This window comes from Vulpes lagopus, chromosome 12 (assembly GCF_018345385.1).
Source record: "Vulpes lagopus strain Blue_001 chromosome 12, ASM1834538v1, whole genome shotgun sequence".
NCBI classification, from domain to species: Eukaryota; Metazoa; Chordata; class Mammalia; order Carnivora; family Canidae; genus Vulpes; species Vulpes lagopus.
In genome coordinates, this window is record NC_054835.1 from 16,753,859 (window position 1) to 16,777,833 (window position 23,975).

At 50.7% G+C, this 23,975-nt stretch overlaps 1 protein-coding gene across 4 annotated transcripts in view; it reads right to left on the bottom strand.

Annotated features, from left to right (window-relative positions):
• The window catches only part of ABR (ABR activator of RhoGEF and GTPase), a 187,612-nt gene that overhangs the window by 128,758 nt on the left and 34,879 nt on the right, over nucleotides 1–23,975 (bottom strand). The window contains exon 1 of one of the 4 annotated variants that reach the window (XM_041723788.1): nucleotides 15,388–15,810. The exons of 2 other annotated variants lie outside the window; for them this stretch is intronic. Coding sequence is in view for 1 of the 2 variants with exons in the window: in XM_041723786.1 (XP_041579720.1) it covers nucleotides 9,843–9,903 (61 nt within the window). In the remaining variant the exon portion in view is untranslated. Of the gene's footprint in view, nucleotides 1–9,842; nucleotides 10,152–15,387; nucleotides 15,811–23,975 lie in introns of those variants that run through there. One more of the 4 variants, XM_041723786.1, reaches the window with a different exon arrangement.

A 23,975-nucleotide genomic window follows, 5' to 3' on the forward strand; every position in this document is an offset into this window, starting at 1 on the left:
GGCTGAGCGGCACACCAGCTGGTCCCTCATTAACCCTCTCAATCATGCACTAGAAAATGAACAACAAAGGCATTTTGCTCCATTAACACTGGCGTTTGCCCTGCAGGGGAAAGGAGGTAGGGAGGATACCAGTGTTGTCTAGACAGAGGCACTCAAAAAGGCAGATGCCTGAATTTCTGCCACTCAGGGAAGGGGTGAACACAGAGGTCTGGTGTGCCTGCCATGCCAGAAATCCCCAGCAGAGGCCAACCACAATGGCCATTCTCTCTTCTCATCCTTAGCATGGGGGTAACAACCTTTCACAGGTTTACTGTTTAATGAGATCATGAATGTGAGAATACTAGCCCACGTCTGGTACCCACTAGATATCCAATCAACTGCTTTGTTCTTTTTGCTTTTGTTGAAAAGTGAGCTCAAAAGAGGTATGTGTCATGGGTGGCTCTTCACCTGTCTAGAATCCAGTTACAGTCTGACTTGGTTCATGGTCTGTAGTCATCTTCCTAGGGATGGGAATAAAGGACCCTGGAGTTATGCTACTCAAACTGTGATCCCCAGACTGTTCAGTAGCACTGGCATTACCTGGGAGCTTGCTAGAATGCAGAACCTTGGGCCTCAGATCTGTTAAGATGCAGATGAGAATCTGCATCTTAACAAGATCCCCAGGCGATTCAAATACACAGCAGAGTTTGAGACTCTGCTCTAGTATATTTGTCCCTAGGAGAAAACCATCTTCTCTCCTCTCCTCTCCCACCACAGGAAATAGGGGTCCTGGGTAGACAGAAGTAGAGAATGTCAACATAGAAGGGCCCTTTGATTAGCACCTACTTGCTAGCCACACTGCATTAAAGCACACTCAGGCACATGTTGAGAAAATTATTCCCATCTTGATTCCTTTCAATCTCCCTGTTAGTGAAGAAGAAAGACTCTGTTTGATGCCAGTATGTCTTTAACATCCCTGTATCTTCTATTCCTTTTTCTTTAAACAAGGACACAGGAGGTTCAGATCTAGATCCTTCCAAGGGCAACAGTGCATAATTAGAATTAATAACACTGTTTAATTTTTAGTGCATTTATTTGTAAGGTAACTTTTGGTTTATTCCAAGTGGTACAGATTTTCCACTAGTTCCCTTTCTAAGTAAGTTATATTTTAAACTGAATCAAATAGAAGAAAAACATTAAGTCCATAGGAATAAAACTGTGTGAATCTGGCAAAAACCACAACACAGGTATATAAATGACCATAGTTCAGTAAATTATTATTCCTTACAGTTTATAAAAGCCCTTTTGAGATCATCTTGTCTGCTGTTTTCATACTATAGGTCATGAAATCAATGTAGCGGGTCATGACCAGCACTTTCTGGGTTTGCTTTGAATGCAATGAAATGGCATGGAATAGAAGAGTATAAAAATATAAGTGCATTGCAAATATTATAGAAAAGTTAAGTACAGTCCAATGAAACTTTTGTTTTACTTTGTGTATCTACTGGTTTATAACATAAAATATATGTATTATGTTTAGGTTGTAAGAGTTAGCAAGTCATTCATCTAGCTTAATCTCCCAGCCACTGCTAAGTTAATTTCAATGGTGAGGAGCTAACTCCTTTGACCAGGCTACCTGTGAGCAGGCCCTTAATGCTATACACTGGAGGTCCCCACCTTAGCTCTCTGGCTCCTGTCTCATGACACAGAGCTGACAGTAGTAGTAGCTACTGCAGCAGGTCATGAAACGGGCACTCCCCAGCCCTGCTCAGGTGAAGGAGGATTTGGGCACTTTGCAATGAGGCATCATTTCAACCTGCACAAAAAGAATTGTGGAGAAGCACTAGAGTGGAGCCATGTCCTTTTTGGAGGGACAGGATCCCCATCACCAGGACATGCTCTCCCAGCCCTCTCAATTCTTTGGCTTGGGCAGCCCCATTTCAGCAGTCTTCCCTTAGTGGTATCTCTTCCCTTGAAAGGCTGGGGGGGAAGGGCAAGAAGAACAGGAGACGGCTGGGGGTGAGGATGAGGGGTGCAGGGAGGGGGGTGGGATAGAGAGCACCACAGGGTGGCACCTAGAGGCTAGACCCGGTCAAGGCCGAACCCCTGGTCTGACTGCATCCTGGAACCACAGGGAGGGCAGTAGCATGGGAGGGGAGGGTCATGGGTCCCACACCCAACTCAACAGGAATTCCTAAAAATGCCTGCAGACTCAGTGAGGGAAGTACACTGCCAGTGAATTTTCAGGCAGGGAAGGGAAAGGAAGAGAATGGAGTTGTGGAATGGCCCTCTCTCCTCCCCACTTACACCTTCAGGCTTTGGTTCTCAGCTCAGGGAAGGCAATCCTCTGTTTTATCACATCCAGAACACTTAGCACACACAAACCCTTTCTTCAACGATCTTGAAAGAGGGGTCTGCTAAGGTGAACAATGCAGGGTACAGGCCATACCCAGCCCTAGCAGAATGACCCCTTGGCAGGGGGCTCTGGGCTCTGGGGCCCTTGAGGGGATGGGGAGAGGGGCTGGAGGGGCTGTATGGAACCACCCCATCATTAGCATGCTGTGCCTGCGCGAGTTCAAAAGCAGAACCTGGAACTGCAGCACAACTGGCCCTGGGCAAAGGACCTTGGTGTGCAGTGGCCTGATTTAGGGCTGAGGGCCCTTTATTCTCCTCTGGAAACTGTGGAGGTGAATTTTAAAAGGCCGAAGAGTGAGACCAGCACGCCTTGGCTGTGCCAAGTCCCCTCCTCCAGTCCCCATCTCCTTGCCTCTCGCCTTCCTCTGCTCTAGAAACTGGGCACTAGCTGTACCTCATTTCTACCCCCCAAAGCCTATTTTCTCTCTTTCCCTTAAAACTTGTTTTGTTGTTGTTAACCATCAGTGTTTCTGGCCAATAATCCCAGGGAGAAGGTAATCTCACTCTCCAAGTGCCTATGGGGAGATCTCCTTGGGATCACTCCTTAGGAAGAGGTAGTCCAGTTAGTAGGTACCTACAGGCCACCTGTAGGCCGAGAGCTCCTTGAACACCATGGGGGAGCCAAGACAGTTTTTACAGTTGTCATTTTAGCTAGAGAGGTGAACAGATCAATCAACTTCCATGAACCCCCAGCTGCCAAGGGACCTTCACTGACCCGGCTATGAGAGGCAAAGCGTGTGGGAGAAAGCAAGTTTCGAATCCAGCCAACCTCATGTTCAAAGCCTGGCTTGTGCTCTAGCTCTAGAACCTTGAATTAATTACTTAACTTCCCTGGGCTTGTTTCTTTCCTTTCTATAAAGTAGAGATAATAACTCCTGCCTCACAAAGTAGGGCCTAATGAGGATTGGTGATAAAACAGGGTAGGTGCCCAGGACAGTGTTGATACGTTGTAGGTACTCAACAGGATTGGCTATAAACCATTATTGCTGTTGGAAGCTACACAGAGAGTCCGAGCAATCTGAAATCTGATCCAGTTCAAACTGGAGACCTTTGCCAATAACCTAACTTCCCTGTTCTCTCATCTCTATAAAACAGGGGGATAGTAACAGGTACTTTGTTGGGGTGTTAGGATAAAATAAGGAAAGTGTATAGCACAGCACAGCATCTGGCACATAGTAGGGCTGGTTATAGGTCATGTCCATTCTTCCCAAACCAAATGGAAAAACTAATTTCTACACACCCAGCAGGACTGACAAGCTTTCTTTTTACTGGGCCCAGTGAGAGACCCAAGGGTGAGGTTTCTATGTACCTTTGAGGCACCCAGACACATTTCCCAAAGAGGTTCCCATCATGCAACTCCAAGGTGTGCCATCATATGGAACGCACTGCCACTCTGACTCCAGAATTCCCAGAAAAGGATTTTTCACCTAAAATTTCACCTTCAAAGGAGAAACTCATTCACAAAGACAGCCCCTAGGCTCTTTAGGCCCAGGGTAATTTGCAGCTGAACAAGGCAACCACAAATGAGGAAATAAATTGTTGCTGTGGAGAAAAGATAAAGAACTGGACTTAATTACACAAAATCTGGGCAGCCTGGGTGGCTCAGTGGTTTAGCGCCGCCTTCGGCCCAGGGTGTGATCCTGGAGACCTGGGATCGAGTCCCACGTCCAGCTCCCTGCATGGAGCCTGCTTCTCCCTCTGCCTGTTTCTCTCTCTCTCTCTCTCTCTCTCTCTCATGAATAAATAAATAAAATCTTAAAAAAAAATTACACAAAAATCTTTGGTCTCCATAATCTTGGTTCATTAAACCCTTGCTGCTAGCCAGGAGGCAATGCCCAGGAGGAAGGGGTTAGCCCGAGTATTAATAGGATCAGCCCTTCAATCCCATGAAGGCAATTATGGACACATCCTTTCCCAACAGCCCCGAGTAAACCCACAGATCCCCAGCCAATATGGGGCTTTTCTAGGCAGCACTGGCTCTGCCGACACATCAGTGAGGCAAAAGGCCATGTTGCCCAGAGTGACAAGGACTCTGAGCTCCAGCACCACTGGCCCACTCAAGGCCTTCTAGGCACTCATCCCTTTCTGGAGACCCTGCTCACCTTATGCAAAATGCCTGACCACATCCTCATGTCTGCCTACGGTCTAGAGGGAGGGACATGCAGGCTTCAGAAGTAAGGGTGGAGAAAGGAGAAAAATGGCACTTGACAAATTAGGCCATCACAGAGCCCACCCCACCTGCCCCATCTCCTGAAGACCACACTGACCCTGGTAGTTTCTACATGGCTACTAAACCCACATTCATTTTTCATTCTGGTGTGTGCCAGGGAAGAAAGGGCAGAAGAGAAGATAGAAAACATCTATTCGTCATCCATTCAGTCATGGTTCCAGTTGGCTCCACCTTGAAAAGCTCTTTACCAAATGCCTTGGGCAGGGGTTTGGACTGGGCATCTAGTCCCAATCCCCATATGGGGACATTTCTATAGTCTGCCTATTGCCCTGATTTCTTCCTTCCCATTTACAGGGTCTGGACAGGTTCCCTTCAAGCTGCAGGAACAAGTGGGACACTCCTACTGCCAGTCAGGAGTATCCATGGCTCCAACTGAGCCTTTCTTGCCCAAAGAAATGCAAACTAAGGCAGACTCAGGCCACAAATCAAAATCCACCTCTCCTATCCTGCTCTGGAGACGGGTGAGCTCTTCCTACTGGTGCTCAGTGGAAAGTGCTAAAAGCCTGTAGGTAGAATGTGATGGGTACTGGAGCTCCATGGATTGCCTCTACCTATCAGAGCCAGGGGCCTGGCAGAAGCAAAGAAGGAAGGACGTGGAGTTGACTGTGAGGCCAATTGTGAAGCTGCCTAGTTCCTGGTTTGCCCCTACCGGGCTCAAGCTGAGCCAAACAGCTGCAGCACCAACCCTGGCAGTAAAGTCTTCCAATTGCACAATCACAAGCCCTAGCAGCGCATGGGACTCCCTTGGGGGGTCTCTGACTCCACTACAAATGCTACAATTACCAAATCCACACAGCTGGAAACTTGTGAATGGGCCAATGAATGGGTTTCTGGGATTTCTGGTGGAGTAAGGAGTTAAAGGAGCCAAGGACCCAGTCTTCTTTTCCCTCTTATGCTACCAAAAATTACTGAAGGCTTATTAGGAATGAGGAGCTGGCCAAGGCACCACCTAAGGACCACGTCCAGCACTCTGCACCAGCCAACACCCTCACCGCCTTTATGGCCCTTTCTATGCATCAGCAAACCTTTCACGGACCCCTGTTTGTGATGAGGACCATGATGAGCTGGACAGCTGAGCAGCAGTCCCGTAGCGCTCCTCACCTTCAAAACACCTTATAAACATTAATTAATCCATATGGGATCTACAAGAGACGTCATGGCCTGGCATTACAGAGGGGTATGCACAGGGTACCCAGGAATCAGACCACACCTCAGGGAACAGCCCAAGTCTTCCATCCCACCTGCAAGAGTGAGGCAGGATGGGTTTTCTCACTATTCCTCTGTCTTCTACCCACTTAGCTAATTCTTCACAAATGTTCCTGTCATTTCTTCTGTTTCCTAAAGAACAACAGCAACAATCACAATAACAAAAATTTTCTCTGAGTAGATGACTTCTTCCCCCATCAGCCCCACCTCTGAGACTCCAGCAGCCATGACAATAATCGGCTGGTGTTAAAAAAATGAATGAATGCTGGGGCTTTTCAGAGGATAAGAAAGCATCCATCTGCAGGTGCAGGTGTCTACCAGTACATCTGGGGTGGTCTGATGCGGCCTGGGTGAGACAGCTGCTCTGATCAGACCCACAGTCTGCCTGGCCCTTGGTGTGGCCAATATAGGAATAAGATGGGAAACTGAGGCTGGTTCATGATGATCTGGAGATGGATTTGTATCCCTACAGCCCCAAATGCTTTCCTGGCTCTTGGAGAGGGTACTGAGTCTATAAAGGACATGTAAATATCACGAGCAACTGAAATATCCCTTGGAAATGTTTCCTGGCATAAAAGAAGAAAGACTTTACATTTGAAGAAGTACCAAATTATTGCCTGCCTGGGGTATATACATTTCTCAGTTCAGATATGTGTGGAGGGTGGTATCCACTCAGAGGGACAGGCTCAGAGCACCTCCCATTTTGCTATTCCACAGAGCTTAATATAATCTAACCTAACCCCATGGTATAGAAGAGAACCAAGAGAAAGTGGTGTTTAGTGGAGAAGGTGATGAGACAAAGACACGGGGAAGATAAAATGAAGAACATAGACCTTTATGGAAAGAATCACACCAGCGCTGGGGAGAGGGTCAAGGCAAGGCACTGAAGGGCAAAGCTGATTTATTACATGAACGTAGGAAAATGAGTGGTAGAGAGACAAGAAGTAGGATGGCTGGAAACCTCATCTGCCACTCCAGCTTATCAGAAGCAAAGACCCTGCTCCAATCAGTCCTATATTAACTGGTAGCTGGGAGTCAACCCATCTCCTTGGGTCAGACAAATCGCCATCACAGTAGCCCTTCAGGACTTCTACCACAGGAGGAAAAGGGGGGTCTGCTGCCTACTCATTATCAAATGACCATCAGCTTGCAATGAAAATACACACACTCCTCCTGGCATAGATGCTGAAGCCAGAAGGAATGAGCTGACAACTCCAAAGGCAAGAAGTCAGTCAGAGGAGGGGCTGGCTGGCAGTCTGGCACCTTAAGAGTAGAAAATCACCAACCTCAGTGAGTTCAGAGCCTCAAACACCCCTGCCTTGGCTCCAGGACCAGCCCCAAGTTCCTACAAGAGACCCATGGACAGGATGGGCTCAGAATCATTGAGGCCACTTATCCTGCTGGACCATTTCAAGAACACAGAGGACCAAAGAGACAGATGCTCCCCATTCCATGACATTCCAAGGCCTTGAGGAAGCTCAGACATATCTAGGTGACACTCAGAGTCTTCCTTACCAACATAGGGTATGAACTGAATTCTAGCTTTGTCACTTATCAGTTACTTTGGATAAGGATTTGAGCTTACCACATCTCTCTTCCTGCTAAATGGAGATAAGACTACATATCTTGCATAGTCGTGTGGTCTGGAGAGGATGGATGGAGACAGCCCAGCATCATGCCTGGCATATACTGGATCCTTAGGATATACTATTATCACTGCTACCAGGAGCAGCACTTAGGAAGGGCCTCTATCACTGGGTCATTCCCATATCTAAGACATATGCGGGCCACCCTGTGCCCTGGAGGCATCCACTTTACTACTCCTGCTGGACTTAGCTTTTGTGGGGACTTGCCACCCCAGTAAGCCTTGTAAGCAAACAGCTGAGAGCCAGAGGAACTTCCTCTGGGAGCCACGAAACCAGGCTGCCAGGCAAATGACAGCCCGGGTATTTGTTTTAATTTAGTCTCTTGTCAAGAGGAAACTTCATGGCTAACAGCCCAAACATGACTGCACAGCACCTCCCCAGGAAGCCTCATTCTACGGCTCTCAAATAAGCCATTCTGAGGAAGGAGGGAGGCAAGGACTCCTCACATTGCTGCCAAGTCAGCGCCTCTCCCACCCCCCCATCCAGGCTCCTAGAAGCCCAGGGGCCAGGGCAGCAGCAGCAGCAGCAGCAGCAGACAAGACAGCTCAGATGCTAGCTTGCTTCACTCAGGGTTGGTTAACAGGTACTCCCAAAGAAGGTCTCAGTCTAATTCTCTTTTCAGGTCCCATCTTCCTCTGGGCAGAAATTTTCAAGGAGACCTCAGACAATTTTACTTCCCTACTCCAAGAGGTGGGGGGGAGGGAGCGATAGGAAAACTTGGAAAGAATTACGTTGGGGAGTCTTCGTCAGGGCAACAGAGAGAAAACTAGACAGAGATTTCCATGGGATTCTATGTTTTGAGAAATACGGAAACCACTACTGGGTTTCCCAAAGAGCCAGAAAATATTCAGGAACATAAGTAGCATGTGAATATGAGGCATTGTTATTACTGTTATTTGCAAGAGCGCAGCTAAGAGGTCACTAATCCTTCCTTCAGGTCAGGGGCTGATCTGCAGCAGGGCTCTGAACAGATGTATGCCTCTATTCACGCAGACACATGTGTGCACACACACGCCATACAGCCATGGGCCCTGACCTTCACCCAACGTTGCTGGCCTCTGTGGGAGAAGGAGCAGATGGAGTGGCTGGGCTTGGTGCAAGACTGATACCCAGGGGATCCGGCTTTGCCCCTTTGATGTTGAAAAACCAAAGCGGAATGAACCATCACAAGGGGAGCTGGGAGTGGGGGGGGGGGGGGGAGGAACAGAAGTGGAGGAGGAGGGAGAAGAGGGAAGAGAAGTAGGTATAGGGAATGAGAGGCACCCAAGGGGATATAGAGGTCAGAGGCTGGATGCTGAGCACTGAGGAGCCTCCAGGGCAAGACCTTGGGGTTCAAAGCACCATCCTTGTTCATTCCTGTTCTCCCCCATATAACTGTCACCAAGGAATCTGAGCCAGCTTAACCCTTAAAAATGTCCTTGTCCCATGGCATCCAGTGTCCAGAAACTGAACTTGGCACCACCTGCCTCCCCAACCCCTACCCCCTGCCCCAGGACTCTGGGCTAGGAGACACAGCAAGAGACTGGGAGGGTCCCACCAAAGTGCTCAGAGGGCAAAATCCACTTACTAGCTCCTTCAGGGGCCAGGACCCTCTTCCTACTCCCCTGAAAGCTTTGGGGAAGGTGTTTCAAGGGAGAGGTAGAGAGAAGTGCAGGGCTAGAGTCACCTAAGAGAGGAAGGGTGTATGGTGGGGGTGCTTGCCGCCTGGAAGGAGCCCCTGGAATGTACGAGTGAGTGATCAGTTACACATCCCCAGCGGCAGTGCAAGAGCAATCACATGATTGAGGCAGATTTGGGAGCGAGGGGGTGGAGAAGCCGAGGGGTTTTTTGTTGTTGTTGTTTTCTTTTTTCTTTTTTGGGGGGTGGTGAGGGTGGGGGTGGTGATGAGGCTGGCAGGAAAGGCTGCTGAGCCGGAGGTTTCCAGCTCCTTCAATCCAAACGGCCCCCGCGGAGATCTGCGCCTACGGTCCCTCCCACCCGACCCCACCTCCACCCTAAAACACACAATGGCCCCAGGATGTCCCTGAGGCGACAAACTCGGGGGCCAAGGACTTGGCCAAAAAGGCCTTTCAGCTGCAGCGTGGACAGAAAGCGGTCAGTCGGGAAGCGCAGGGAGCACCCTACAAGGGCTCTCCTTCCTGAGGGCTGGGGAGTGCTCGGTTACACAACAGGTGGGAACGGGGTGACACAGCTCTCCCGGCCCCCCGCCCGCTGGAAGTCCTCCGGGGACCCCGTCTGCGGCAGAGCGGGGGACCCCCGTGTGCCCCGCACCTCCCGCGCCCTCCGCCCGCAGCCCCGCGCCCCGGGGCCGTCGGGGCGCCGCGGCCCCTCCCCGCCCGGCCTCCCCGGCCCGAGCGCGCACGTACTGCTGTAGAGGGTGTCGATCCAGGAGAGGCGCGGCAGGCCCCGGTGGCTGAGCGGCTCCATGCCCGCGGCTCCGCGCGGCGGCGGCGGCGGCGGCGGCGGCGGCGGCTCCGTCAGATCGGAAACCCGACCCTCATCGCACAACAAAGGAGGGAGGGCTCGGGCCGCGGGCGGGCCGGCGGGGCGCCAGGAGGGGCGGTCGGCCCGGGAGGCCGAAGTTGCCGGGCGCGGGCTGGAGGCGAGGGGAGGCAGGCAAACAGGTAGCTGGGAGGAGCGAGCCGGGGCTGCGGCGCGGGCGCGGGCGCGGGCGCGGGAGCGAGGGCGGGCGAGGGCGGGCGGGCGCCCCTGGGAGCCCTTCCGGATGCTGCGGCCGCGGCCGGCCCCGCTGCGGATCCCGGAGCCGCGGCCCCGCAGCCCGCCCGCAGACTAGCAACTTCCCGGGGCTGCGCGGCGGCCGGGGGCGGGGGCGGGGGCGGGGGCGGGGGCGGGGGCCGCCACCAATCCGCGCGAGCCTCCGCGCCCCCTCCCCCGCCGCGCGCCGCCAGACCCTCGCGGGGGTGGGGGGCAGCCCCGGTCCCTTCGGACGCCGGGGCGAGACGGGCTCTAGCCGCTGGCGGAGTGGTGGTCCCGCGGGGGGCTCCCGGCGCGGCGCAGGCGCAGGCGCAGGCTCCTCTTCCTCCCCTCGCTGGGCTCAGCCGAATTCTGGCAACCCGCAGACTAAGTGCCGCGGGGAGACCTACGGGCCCCGCAGGGGTGACATCACCTGCCGCCCCAGGATCTCTAAGCGCAGTTGCTGGGGCCGGTGCAGCCGTCAGGCCCCTCCCCTAGGCAAGCCTGGGGGGCGGCGCTGACGGGGTTAAGGTCCTGCCCGCCCGAGGAAAGCCTTGGCCGCTGGGCCACTCTTTCCTTCCAAACCTTAACAACCTCGTCTCTTTAAACACCCTTGACCTAAAAGCCGGGCGGTTCTGCCCTACACACCCGAAGGCGGAGGCTGGAGAGAGGCAGGGGGCTGGGGGGTCCAGGAGGGGCAGTGAAGGAAAAACGGGAGACAGGAGACACTCCGGGGTCTCCACTGGGTTCCCCAAGAGACTTGTCTGGGGATCTACAGTCGCAGCCCAGGAGGCATACCTTGTAGGCATGATCACATACAAGTTCAGGGAAGTCTGGGGTCAAGACGCCTCTGAAAACAAAACCTTTAGAAATAAAATTGCTGGGACGCCTGGGTGGTTCAGTGGTTGAGCATCTACCTTCTGCTCAGGGCGTGATGTCAGGGTGCCAGGATCGAGTCCCACATCCAGCTCCCTGGAGGGAGCCTGCTTCTCCCTCTACCTATGATCTCAGCCTCTCTGTGTCTCCTGAATAAATAAATAAAATCTTAAAAAGAAAGAAAGTTTCTGGTAAGACCTCCCAAGAACAGTGAGGGGGGGGGCTTTATGCCCATCTCCTGGGTGCTGGTTCTAGGGAAGCCAAGGCAACTTTGCTGCAGATTCGGTCCTGTAGGCCTCCTATGGCCAAGGACTCTGAAGGACCTGAGAGGGAGGGGAGTCAGGCTACAGGCTGTGGGGGAGGGAGGAAGAGGGCAAGGGGCACTGAAGCTCCTCTCCTGAACCCAAGAGAAGGGAAGCAGAAGACTTCAAGGGACTCAGCTCCACTGGGACCCACCCACATGGGGGCTAGGCTCCTCATCCTTCCAAATAACTGCAAATTTAGTTCTTCTTGCAGACCCTCCTCACCCACAATGCTGAAAGGAAGCCTGCACCCAACCCCTTGCAGCTGCTTGGGTGGAGGCCTCCAACCCACACCAGGTCAGGCAAGCCCTTGGGAGGTGCAAGGTAAGTGAGCAGAAAGCCCCTATAGGTGGCTATGGTGGGTGTTTTTTAACTGCAGGTAACACTGGGCCCTCCTCAAATCCACTCAGCTCTCCCCCACCCCAACTCTCCTGGCTCAGACTCTGGCTCTGGCTCTTGTGGCCCCTCCCTGCTCAGCTGTCACCCTCCCACCAGCCCTGACTTGCACACAAGACTGGGAGGACCAAGCAGGCACCTGGAGCTTGGCAGAGAGGGGGGTGTGCATCTCCAATGAGATGCTCCAGAAATAGAGCCAGGATGGGAGAGGAAGCAAATGGGCTCTCAGAGGAACCAGAGGGAGGATGGTGAGAGTGGAGGAGTGGAGATGGGCCCAAGAGCCTCTCTTCTTCCCACATGGAACTCTCAGAAGGCACGGAACCCAGAAGAAAGGTAAAGGGGAATGTGGACCAGGGAGGCAGCAGAACTGCCCCCTACCCAATGTCTACCTCCACCACCAAGGCAGCCTGGGCCCCCTCTGTATGCTGCAGGGATTTTTCTGATGGCCACATCCGGGTGCTGTCAGGAGGCCACAGATGTATGTTTCTCTGCGTGAGACACATACATTTGCATACATTTTACATTTTTATCTACAAAGGCTTGAACATGCTATTTTCAGCATTTCCAAGCTAAAACGTTACAGTTGCTCTCCTTAACATTGCCACAGTTTGCTTTTTTTCCTACATTCTGTCCAATCCTGTCCTGGATCTCCCACTCCAGAACACAATACAGGGTACAGGGAGAGAGAGGAGTCTTGGAGGCAGTAAGGAGGAACACTTGTAGTAATTAATGGAGAATGTGGTGCACCTGCCTAGGACCCCAGTGCTTTGCTTTATAAGATCATCTCCCTGCGAACCTCATTGCCATCTCAGCTCCCTGTGTTTTCTAGATGAGAAAACGGAGGCACTGAGTTAACCCTCCCAGCCCTCCTCCATCTCCACACACCCATCTCCCGTGCACACGTCCCAGGAAAGGGCAGTTACTTCAAGATGCCCTTGATGCCATTTCTAGTAGCATCCAGTAGGTGGTAACGCCACACAGCCTGATTCTAGTCTTGGCTTAGAGACAAGTGTGTGGGCCTTTGAACACCAGAGCGATTTGAGACTGGAACAGAAGCCTCCAGATTCCTGGCACTGAGCATAGGGAGGAGTTTGGGGGGGACCCAATACATTCTAGGAAGGAAGGAGTTAAAGAATCATTCTCATCTGTATTCTGCCAAAGGTTAAGTGCTCTGCCCAAACCCCAGTCTTGTCAGAGCAGGGGAGGGGCTTTCCTGTGGACAGAGTACCCTGATTCAGCTAAGTGCAGATCTGCCTGCGAACCCCCAAGGCACTGAATCAGCACCCAACGCAAGAACCCAGGCCCACAAGAACCATTCCCTGTCCAGGCTTTTGGGCAAACCCTCTCCACCTTTGCCAGTGCTCCCTCTGGCCTGTGCACATAGGCTGTCCTCAGCTCCCTACCAGCCTTGGTGACTACCTGCTCCTGCCAAACCACCCACCAATGTAAGGGGGACTTAAGGGTTGGTCGCCTTGCCCGTAGTGCTGGGCCAATGATGAGACGCTGAGCGGGAAGGAGATATATCCTATCCTTTTTTTTTTTTTTTTAAGATATATCCTATCCTGAAGGTCAGTGGGCTTGCCCTTAATTCCCAGGTCTGCTACTCACTCACTGCCTTCCCAACAACCAACTCTTGCTTCCACAGCCACTTACTCAGATGGAAAAACGGTAACTGTGCTTACAACCAAAACTCAGTACCTCCACTTTTCTTCCATCCTCACTGTGAGCAACCCACCTCCACTGTGCACAAGAGGAAGGCCGGGGAGTCCCAGCTTCCTTGATCACCTGGAGGTCACTGCTGGTGGAAAGGATGTCCGTTCACCTCTCCCCATGCTGGGGCTGGCAGGGGACACCAGTGTGCAGAGAGACTGGATGTGCATGTAGGGGTGGAGGGCCTCCACATTCAAATTAGGAAACAAAAACCAAAACCAGGGGATCCCTGGGTGGCGCAGTGGTTTGGCGCCTGCCTTTGGCCCAGGGCGCGATCCTGGAGACCCGGGATCGAATCCCACGTCGGGCTCCCGGCGCATGGAGCCTGCTTCTCCCTCTGCCTGTGTCTCTGCCTCTCTCTCTCTCTGTGTGTGTGACTATCATAAATAAATAAAGAAAAAAATATTTAAAAACAAAACAAAACCAGACTATGATAGCCCCCCCCCCCTCAAAAAAAAGACTCTGTACCTTTCCTGCCAGATCTGCTCTTTAAAAGCTGGGACTGCATCTTTTTTTTTTTCACTGGGGTATCCACAGCACTCAGCCCCATGGATGAATGAGGCTCAGGTAGACTCGAAAACAGCCATAACCACATTGTGCCCCCAGACCAGACTCTCTGCCCAAAGCCCAGCAGGCTGGCATTCAACAGCACAGGCTGAATAAGTAAGATGAATGACGGCTGACGTTTGCAGAGTGCTTCTTAAGTGTGGGACACTGCTCACTTAACCCTCATAATAAGCCAACGAGATAGGCACTGCTCTTCTCTCCATTCCCCAGAAGCAGACAGGGTAAGCATTGGCCAGCTAGCAGCTGGTGACACTTGAGAATGAACTAAGATGCTGAATCCAGAGTCCACATGTATAATCTCTGAATTGGGCTGCGATGAGTGAACAAATGAATGAATAGAATGAAGTTAAACTCAGGGAGAAAGACATTGGAGCCATAGGAGGAAGGCAAGACAGTGGAATTCCAGAACCACCCCCACCCCCATCCCCACCCCATCCCCAAGCCCATCAATGGTTAAGCAAAATGAGAACTGGTACTCAACACCACATCTACCACAACAGGGCAGATGACTATGGACACAGGCTGGATGCAATCAATTCTGTGACAGTTTCTGGAATTCCAGTCCCCACTGAACTCTACTGCTTCTATCCTTGGGCCTATCTCAAGCCTTTCCCAGCTCAGTTTTCAAATCTGTAGCATACGCAGGTAGCTCAGGCAAACGACTGTATTCTGTTTCTGGATTCTTGCTTTGTTTTCTTTACCGGTACGGGAAAATAGTATTTACTGTTCTGAGATGCACCTTCACCCCTTGGGCCTAGAAATTCCCTAGGCCTCTGCTGGGTCACATCTCAAGGAGAAGTCTTGGCCTGATAGTTCTATCCTTGGTCCTCTTCCGACCTGTCTTGTCCCAGCCTCCTTGCTTTTCCAGAGGCAGTGAGATCTACAGATAGCACAGATTAACTCAAAGCCCTCCCCAATTATTTATTTCTCTACCAAAGTTTTGTGTCAGCTTGAGTCATAAATATCTGCAGCCCTGGCAAGATGTAAACCAGAGAACTGCATTCACGCCCCTTGCTGCCTCCCTCAACACCATGGCCAGGAGAAGGCACAGTGACATCCAACTCACTGTAGCCATGAAGCTCCCCACACATACCCACACATTTCCCATGTGGGGGAAGTCTAGCTCCCCGCCACTGGCCACAGTGAGTTCAGCTTCCTGGACAGACTAGCTGCCCTAGATTATACTAGGTAAATACAATTTCAGGAGGATCTTCGTGCCAAGCCCCTAAAGCGGCCCTCACTCAACTTGGCTCAGATTGCACACCCATACCCCCTCCCCCCGCCAGGGGTCATTGTGAGAGGTTTCCTACAGAGTGGATCAGAGGGCTCAAAAATAGCGGTGGAGCCCCCTGCCTGATTTACTCACCACAGCATCCTCGTCAGCATTTGGAAAGAGGCCAGCAGAAGAGATTGAAGGATTCTCTGAGTCCCAAAAACACAGAGACCAAGTTCAGTGGTTCCAACCTTATCAGATCCAGAGTGCAGCAGAGGCATGCCCACCTGGGGTCAGAGCTCACAGGCTGGCCCTCTGCTCTCCTGTGGCTGCCATTCCCCTGAAACTGGCCATGCGTCTTGTTCTTTCAGCCAGTGTTCTGCAGATGCACCCCAGCCCTGTGCTGCTCTGCCAGGAGCTGTGACGCTACCAGCCAGACCTGGCCCCCGTCCCTGTCAGACCCAGGAATGGCCACAGGGGCTGAGGATAGGCTGTCAAGGAGATTGGCTCCAAGAGGTGGCGGCTCAACATTCAGGAAGGCGAGGACAAAGGAGCATCAGAGCCTAAACAGTGGTGCTTGTCAGCAGTAGAAGCTTGTTTTGGGGTTAACGTGCAAGTTTGCGGTGTGCAGCCATATCTGTTTAAGGGCTAGGCCTCTTTAAGGCAAGTTCCCTCTGCAGACACTTCCAGCCACCAGCAGTCCTGCGGCGGATGGGGGGGGGGGGGGGGGGGGGGGAAGGGGCTCCCGAGTGCCATCTGGTGGCCCAACAGAGCAGCACATCAGCCACTAGAGGTGGTCCTGCCACAGTCCAGCCAAGAGGCCTGGAAAGCCTGTACTAAAACCTCAGCTTTTGGGATGCCTGGGTGGTTGAGCATCTGCCTTTGGCTCAGGGCTTGATCCCAAGATCCAGGATTGAGTCCCACATCGGGCTCCCTGCAGGGAGCCTACTTCTCCCTCTGCCTGTGTCTCTGCCTCTCTCATGAATAAATAATCTTAAAAAAAAAAATCTCAGCTTTGCCCACTAGATTCTGCACAGAACTGCAGGCGACCATTGTGAGTAAAGAGGCTAGGGAAGGCAGGAGGAACTCCGTGTGGGGTCAGGAGAGAGCAGGAATCTGGGAAGAATAACCAGCCACCCCACTGAACAAAATCTTCTTTAAGATATTCTCCAATGGGTTTTTTTTTCCAAGTTTCCAAGCTTGCCTGCTTCAGGACCTAAAGCACAGCTATGCATATCCGGTGCCTATAAACATGTAACAGTGTCTCTCAGTGAGGGAAGGGCAGTTGGTACTGCCCCACAGGAAGTATTTGCAAATATGTAGGAGAATTTAATTTAATTTAATTTAATTTAATTTAATTTAATTTAATTTAATGTATAGGAACATTTTAAAGCCAGAGATGTTAAAGTGTCCTGCAAAATGCAGAACTCTCCCAAAGAATGTCTGTCCCCAGGTGTCAACAGTGCTGAGAACACTACTTGGTTAGGGGCACATGTGGAAGTTCACACCTCCTTTTTTTTTTTTTAAGATTTTTATTTATTCATGAGAGACACAGAGAGAGAAGAGGCAGAGACAGGCAGAGGGAGAGGCAGGCTCCATGCAGGGAGCCCAATGTGGGACTCCATCCCAGGACTTTAGGATCACACCCTGGGCTGAAAGCAGGCGCTAAACTGCTGAGCCACCCAGGGATACCCACACCTCCTGTTCTTTTCCCCATCATTTTGCCTCTGATGTCCTCCCGAAATTTCACCTTTCTAATCTTAGAGGTGGAGAGAGGAAGTGGTCTGGCCTAGGCCACCTTCACAAAGGGTGCCCCTACCCAGAAGCTAGGTACACACCTGTACTCAGTCATGACCCTTGGGCAGCAGCAGGGTGGGTGGCCTAGAACAGACCCTTAGGAACAGCAGATGGTGTCTGACCAGAATCACAGAAGACCAAGGGACCACCCCGCCATCCTTCCCACATGAATGATTCAATCTACCACTGGCTTTCTCTCCACAAACCGACCTAGGACACCCATATTTTACAAAAGGCACTTTCAAGTTCTAGTCATGAAACCTTGTAACTCCTTATCTCCCCTTCCCCAAGTTCACTGCACTCTGTCCTGGACTAATCACTTCTGTCTCAGGAACAGTCTGGTGCCAGCAGCTGACTTAGGAAATCAACACATGTGACATGTATTCTAATGAAGGGAGAGTGGAAAGGAATAAAATTCTGGCCGTGGTGGCTAAAGAAAGCAGTGCAGTGGTCACATTTGACCTGAGTCTCAACCTGAGTTGGTTTGAGCAGTCCCAGACTCAGGAGGCTGACATCATCACACGATGATGCAGTTGGAGGAAAAACCTTCCCAGCATCCCTCAGCAACTAGAGCACTTCCCATTGCTGTCAGAATAAAGACCCACATCCTCTTGGTGGCACACAAGGACCTGTGGCCTGGCTCCTTACTTCCTTTCAGCTTTGTCTGGCACAGTCCCCTAGCTCTCTTGCTTTTTCCAAACTTTTGGATAGGACGATATTTCTAGCTAAAATGCCTGGATATCTCTTCATCTTCCCTCCCATCTTAACTTGAATGTCACTTCTGCTAGGAAGCTTTCCCCAGGAAGGCCTGTATTTCAGATTACTCAGTGCTTTTGTAAACCACTCAATGCCTGTGTCTCCTGCTAAATGGAACCCTCCAAGAGGATTCAAACCGCCATCTCTCTTGTTCACCACTGTAACCCCAGCACCTTGAAATAGTGGTTTCAGTAAATGAATGAATGGATGGCCAAATATGTTCCTGGTCACAAAGACCCTTGAATAAGGGAGTACAGACACTTCAGCCAGCCTAAGTCCACCAGCTGAAAAAAAAAAAAAACCCAAAACTGTCTAGGTCAGCTGGGATATCATGACAAGAGGGGTCATGTTCTCTGGAAAGACTCAGAAAAAAAAAAAAAAAAAAAAACCAGGATCCTAGAATCAGATTTGGGGCAAGAGGATTGCTGCTCTAATTAATTCCTAACTGTTCACACAAAATCCCAGCTAAAAACTCCCCAATGCACAGGGCTCCCTCACTAAGCAGCCAGCATTCAATGCTGCACTCTTTTTTGCCCAATCAGACTCCAACATGGAAATGAAATAGAAACCAAGAAATGGTTCAGCCCACCAAGGGAACTTTGGTCTCAATTCTCAGAGTCCTTCTCCTGGACCCGTCCCAAATTTGCAATTACATTTGTTTTTAGAGGAAGGGGGCAAATTTTAGGCCTCCTGTGGGAAAAAGCAGTCCCTGAGAATGCACCTGTCCAGTCCCTCCTCCTATTGTCTGGCAGGGGACAGAAGTTGGGAGTCTGAGAAATAAGATGCTGCTGGCCTGCAGCAATGCTGAACTCCCCAGTCCCAGGGGCTGTAAGCTGAAGCTGTCACCCACTGGGTTCCAGTGATAACTTTGGTGCCCCTTCAAACAGACAGATGGGAAATCTTCCTTTCAGCTCAATGATGGGAGAAGTATATGGGTACTGATTCTGGGTACCCTGTCTTCCTGAAGACCTTGCTCAAGAGGGTCTTCAGGTTGCCTGACAAGGGCAGGCAGACAGGGCTTGTAGACTCTCTGTGGCTGCTGCTTGCACTGAGCTATGGGGCTCCTGGGCAGGCCAGAGAACAATGGAGGTACTGTGCCAGACTCACCCAGTCTGCTGGGTACCTGCAAAAAAGGAAGAAGATTCCTTTTCATTTTTCCTTCACCAAAAGAAAGAGACAAAACACCCAATTTTTAGTCAAGGTCTGATTTGCTGGGACTTGGGTCTATAGTCCAGAAATCACCCTAGGAACCTAGAGTCAATAAACCAGATGGTTAGTCCTCTAAAGCTACCCACCAGCTTCTCACCTGCTGCCTAGGAAGAGTATTCTGGCATAGTTAATATTCCCAGGGTTCTTCTCTCCCCTGAAATGATGGGATCTGAGGGGAGGAGATAGTAGTTGTCAATGATGGGCAGAGGAATGATAATAAAGGTGATGGTAACAAACACTTATATTGTGCTTACTGGGCCAGGGCTGATCTCAGGACTCTGCATGTATGAAATCATTGAATTATCAAAGTAATCCCTGACTGCCCCAAAATTTATGTCTACTGAGGTCCCCAACAGAAGGGAAAGAGCAGTAAACTGAGCACACCATGAGTCTAGGCCCTGACTCTGCCACTAACTTGCTTTTACTCTCTGGATCTTGGTTTCCTTACCTTGATATGCAGGGATCAAAGTTGTCCAGTCTATGATTCCTTGAAAGATAGATGACTAGGAAATAGCTGATAAGGGAGGGGAAAAAACTTTCTTCTTTCCCACCTCTCAATTCCCCAATATTTCAGGAGGCCCCAGAGGTTTCAAGGCTAGAAAAGCTATTCATTAGCCCATTGAATATTCCGAGCTCTATATAAGGCTGGGTTCCTTTGTCGGGCTTGTGATAGTAGATTTGAGACATGTCTAGAAGTCCCCAAGAGGCAAGGCAGTGTCTGGTGGGTCCAGAGGATGGTGTGGACAGAACATTACGGAGGGGATAGAGGGGTCACCACTTCGAAATTAGCTGATTAGGGGCACCTGGATGGCTCAGTGGCTAAGCATCTGCCTTTGGCTCGGACATGATCCTGGGGTCCTGGGATTGAGTCCCGCATCGGGCTCTCTTCAGGGACCCTGCTTCTCCCTCTGCCTATCTCTGCCTCTCTCTGTGTGTGTCTCTCATGAATAAATAAATAATCTTAAAAAAGAAAAAAAGAAATGAGCTGATAACTAAACACTTCTTGGAGGAAGTATCATTTCCAGGGCTTGGAAGGACACCTCATATTTCACTGACAAAAATGGTGGGGTAGGGAGACAGGGCATTCTGAGGGAAGGAAAGGCATAAGCAATTTTGCAGAAATGTAATTAGGCAGAAATAGGAGGTGAAGAGGGAAACCAGAATGGATGCCTGGAAGAGAAGATTCTTCTGGAAACTGGGGAAGAACATAGGCACTTGCCAATAAAACGTGTGGCCTCAGCACAAATTCAAGGACAACAGAATTTACAGCTTTTCTCAAGCCTGTCTTTAGAAAGAAGGGACATCTCTTCCCTGCAACACCACCAACAAAAGTTGAGGACTTACATGCTGTCCCTGTGAGTTTGTGGGCAAAGGCACCCAGTTACTGAAAGTCTTCAGTCAATGTGCCTCCAGCTTCACTGATATTTGTTCTAGGCACTGTGTTAAGCACATCACTTTCACCCTTTCTTCTTTCCAGGCTTATTGAGGTGTAACTGGCAAATAACGCAGTGTGAGTTTAAGGCATACAATGTGATGATTTACTGCATGTATCATGAAATGACAAATGTAACAAGGTAGAGAAAACTGAGGTGTCAGCTCTACATCCAGCCCCATCCAAATGTTTACATCTGCACTGCCCTGGCCCCAAATAAGAGAACCAGTACACTCAGAACTTTCTCAAAAATGTTTTGTACTTTGAACAAAGCCAGAGGCCATGGGGGAAGATAGTACCACATAGTGAGCTATGAGAGATTCACCTTCCTAAGGAAGGACCCTATCTTTTTGAGAAACCTTTTCACAGAACCTCAAAGGGCAAAGGCTCTGAGGAATTGTGGTTCCCCCGCAGTGCCATCTGGGGGGAGCACTTTGCAATGCTGCAGGCCCCACATCATCTCTGAGGCATCTCTCCCACAAGGGCATCCCCCCAGGCCAGGCCCAGCTAAGTATTTATAAGGAGCACTTCAAGAGAATCATTCCTATTCCAATGCCACCAGGAAAGAGGGCCTGAGCTCTGGGCTAGAGAGGGGCATGGCCGAGGACTTGAAGCTGCAGCAGCCTCACACTAAGTGATTTCAAATTCCCGTCATGGCCACCCCTCCAGGGTGAGACTGTGCTCAGCTTCTAGGCTGGCAGGTTGCAGATAGGAAGACACTGTACCTCTGCCTCCTGACCCCTTGGACGTTTCCCACTCTAGGGACCTCCTTAGATCTCAGCCAGGACTCACACGAAACCTGGTTCCTCACCCTGACGCCCCCCTCATGGCCCAGAGTCTTCTAGACAAGTCATTGCCCAATCCCTTCCATGGCCCACTGAGTTATTTTCCAGGTTCCTATTTCTATCTGATTATGCAAGTTTCTTTCCTCCAGGAAGTCACATGCTCATCACATGAGGGTGGCCACAGGTCACCAGCAAATGGGAGAAGGGTACCCAGAAGGGCTTCTTTCCAGGACCCCAGGGCTATGGATGGTGGTTCCCTGCTCTCACAGGGGCCTGAGACCACCAGAAGGAGACCAGTGCAACCCCAGATAAGATCATGACTTGGTTTTCAGTTTCACCAGAGAGCAAACCCCAGAGGTGCCCCTGTCCATGGGTTTTGTGCCCGGCAGCCTGAACGGGAGACAAAAGCAACCACTCCACACAAGTGGGGAACGACATGGCACCTCCCCTTAACACCAGATGGACCTGGCTCCAGGCCTGCTCTGCCCCCCAGATCCCTGGTTCTTGGAGGAAATGTAGCCTACTGACTATTGGAGCAAAGTCCTGCTAGAGGCTGCTGAGATAGGAGCCTTTGCTGTTTCTCGCTGGCCAGAGCCTCCACACTGGAAGTTAGTTTTGGAGAGGCCCTTAGGAAAGCCAAGCCGTTGTTTTCTTCTTTTTCTGGAGGTAAAAAAGACCGTTTTTGTAAAAGAAATCCAATTTGCCTCCCACCATGACTAACCACAGATGAGGAAGCAGTCACAGAGAAGCTCTGGCCCCTACAGCCCCTGGTTTCCTGCTGTTCTCTCTGGGAGACCACACATGGAGCTGTACACGCAAGCAGGCCACATTTCCTTCCAGACCTACAAGAAACCTTGACTTCCTACAAAGACCACCAACGCCAACAGTAGTCCATGTGGCCGCATCTGTCCACAGCAGCACTTCTGCTGATTTCAAAAGGAAGAAGTCTGTTCTGTGGAGGACAACACAGCCCGAGACACCGACAGAAGCTGACTTCCTGTCTGGCTTGCCTGATCCTGAAAGCAAAGGTGCCTGATTCCAGGGTCAGTGCTCTATCTCCCATGAAGACCCTCATTCTCAGGGAGCTGATGAAGGTGCGGAAGCTTTGCTCAGGAGCAGTCAGGGTCACAGACACTTTGGCAAACCAGTTCACTCTAGGTCTGTAGGAGGCAGGGAAGAATGGGGAAACATGAACTGTGGCAGGGTCCTGCTACGGAGAACACCCAGGCTGCTGGCTCAGAGGTGACACTGCAATTAGCACTCTGTAATTTGCTTACTTGTATGCATCTCACATGTCACCAAAAGACAATGTAAAAGGTGTGCTGCATATAAGCTAGTGTTTTTGTTGTTGTTGTTGTTTTTTAAGATTGATTGATTTATTTGAGAGAGAGAAAGAGCAAGCAGTGGGGAGAGGCAGAGGGGGAGAGAGAGAAATTCAATGGCACTCCACACTGAGCGTGAAGCCTGACAACCCTGAGATCACACCTGAGCTGAAACTAAGACTCGGAGGGAAGCTTTAACTGACTGTGCCACCCAGGTGCCTCTAAGCTGTTTAGTGAGTTTATTCAGGTTTTTGTTTCCTGTTCTAACAGTAATAAAGCCATAAACACATTTTTTAGACAATAAAAGAGTAAAATGTGCATTAGCATTTTCCAGCTTTCTTTGGTATGCATACAGGGGGTCTTTGCATAGTTATCATCAACAGCTCTCTAGACTATGCTCAGGCATTTCTCAGCCACTGAGCCATGGCCAGTCCAGCTTTTATTCTCTCCTGGGTCCAGAAGTTTTACCTAGATGAACTATAACCTCACTTTACTCTGCGCCACCTTGGGCCCACACGAAGATGAGCCCCCAGGAGGAAACTCTAATTCATCATCGAATTTTGTTCTCAGTACATGGGAGATGTCTCTGCTTCCTTGTGGGAGGGAGGAATATCACCCACTTGTCAGCACTGCCCAGGAAATACTGAAGATGAAGCCTCATCTGTAGTATCCTCAGTAGAATCTGAGAACTGCTACTGACCAGGCCTTGGGACTCTTCCTTCCTTGGGGATGGACCACAGTTTTGAGATTAGAAGGAAGTCTTGGGATTGGCCAGGGCTATATTAGCGACATCAGCCCTTTAGCAATGGAAACTGAGGAGGAGGAGGGAGGGCGGTGGTGCGGGGAGATCTCTAAAGAAAAGTTCAGTTTGAATTCACCACCCAAACCCCAACCTATGATAGGGACAAAGTAAGTTGGAGGGTTGGGTTTGCTATTGCAATCTCAGGAGAACAAGAGAGAGATGAGCTTACTAAACTTTTTCACAATGTGCCACAGGCAGGAAATGCCCATGTCTGCATAGCACACTGGGACCAAAAGACCAAGAGTCTGAAACATCAGTATTTCCTCATACCTTCAACACATTCTAGGTATACTGATTTGCAAGCTCTGGGAGAAGGAATGGGAAGAGATAGCCCTTCTACTTTCAATAAACCTTCCAAGTGGCCATTGGGTTCACAAGCATTTCTGACTTTAGAAGCGTCCCACACACACACACTGCCAATATAAAATCAATGACACTCCCTGGAAGGCAGCAATCCTGGCCCCCACAGCTGATAAGATGAGGCAGTGCCCAGGGGAGTTCCCTTGTACACTCAAAGGGGCTGAGGCATGCTTCCCAGGAGGACACTTTATCTGCTGGGAATGGCTGCTGATAAAGCATAATTTGATACTTTAGAGGAGAATGCCATGGCTTGGGCCAGTCTTGGTAAAAGGTTCAGG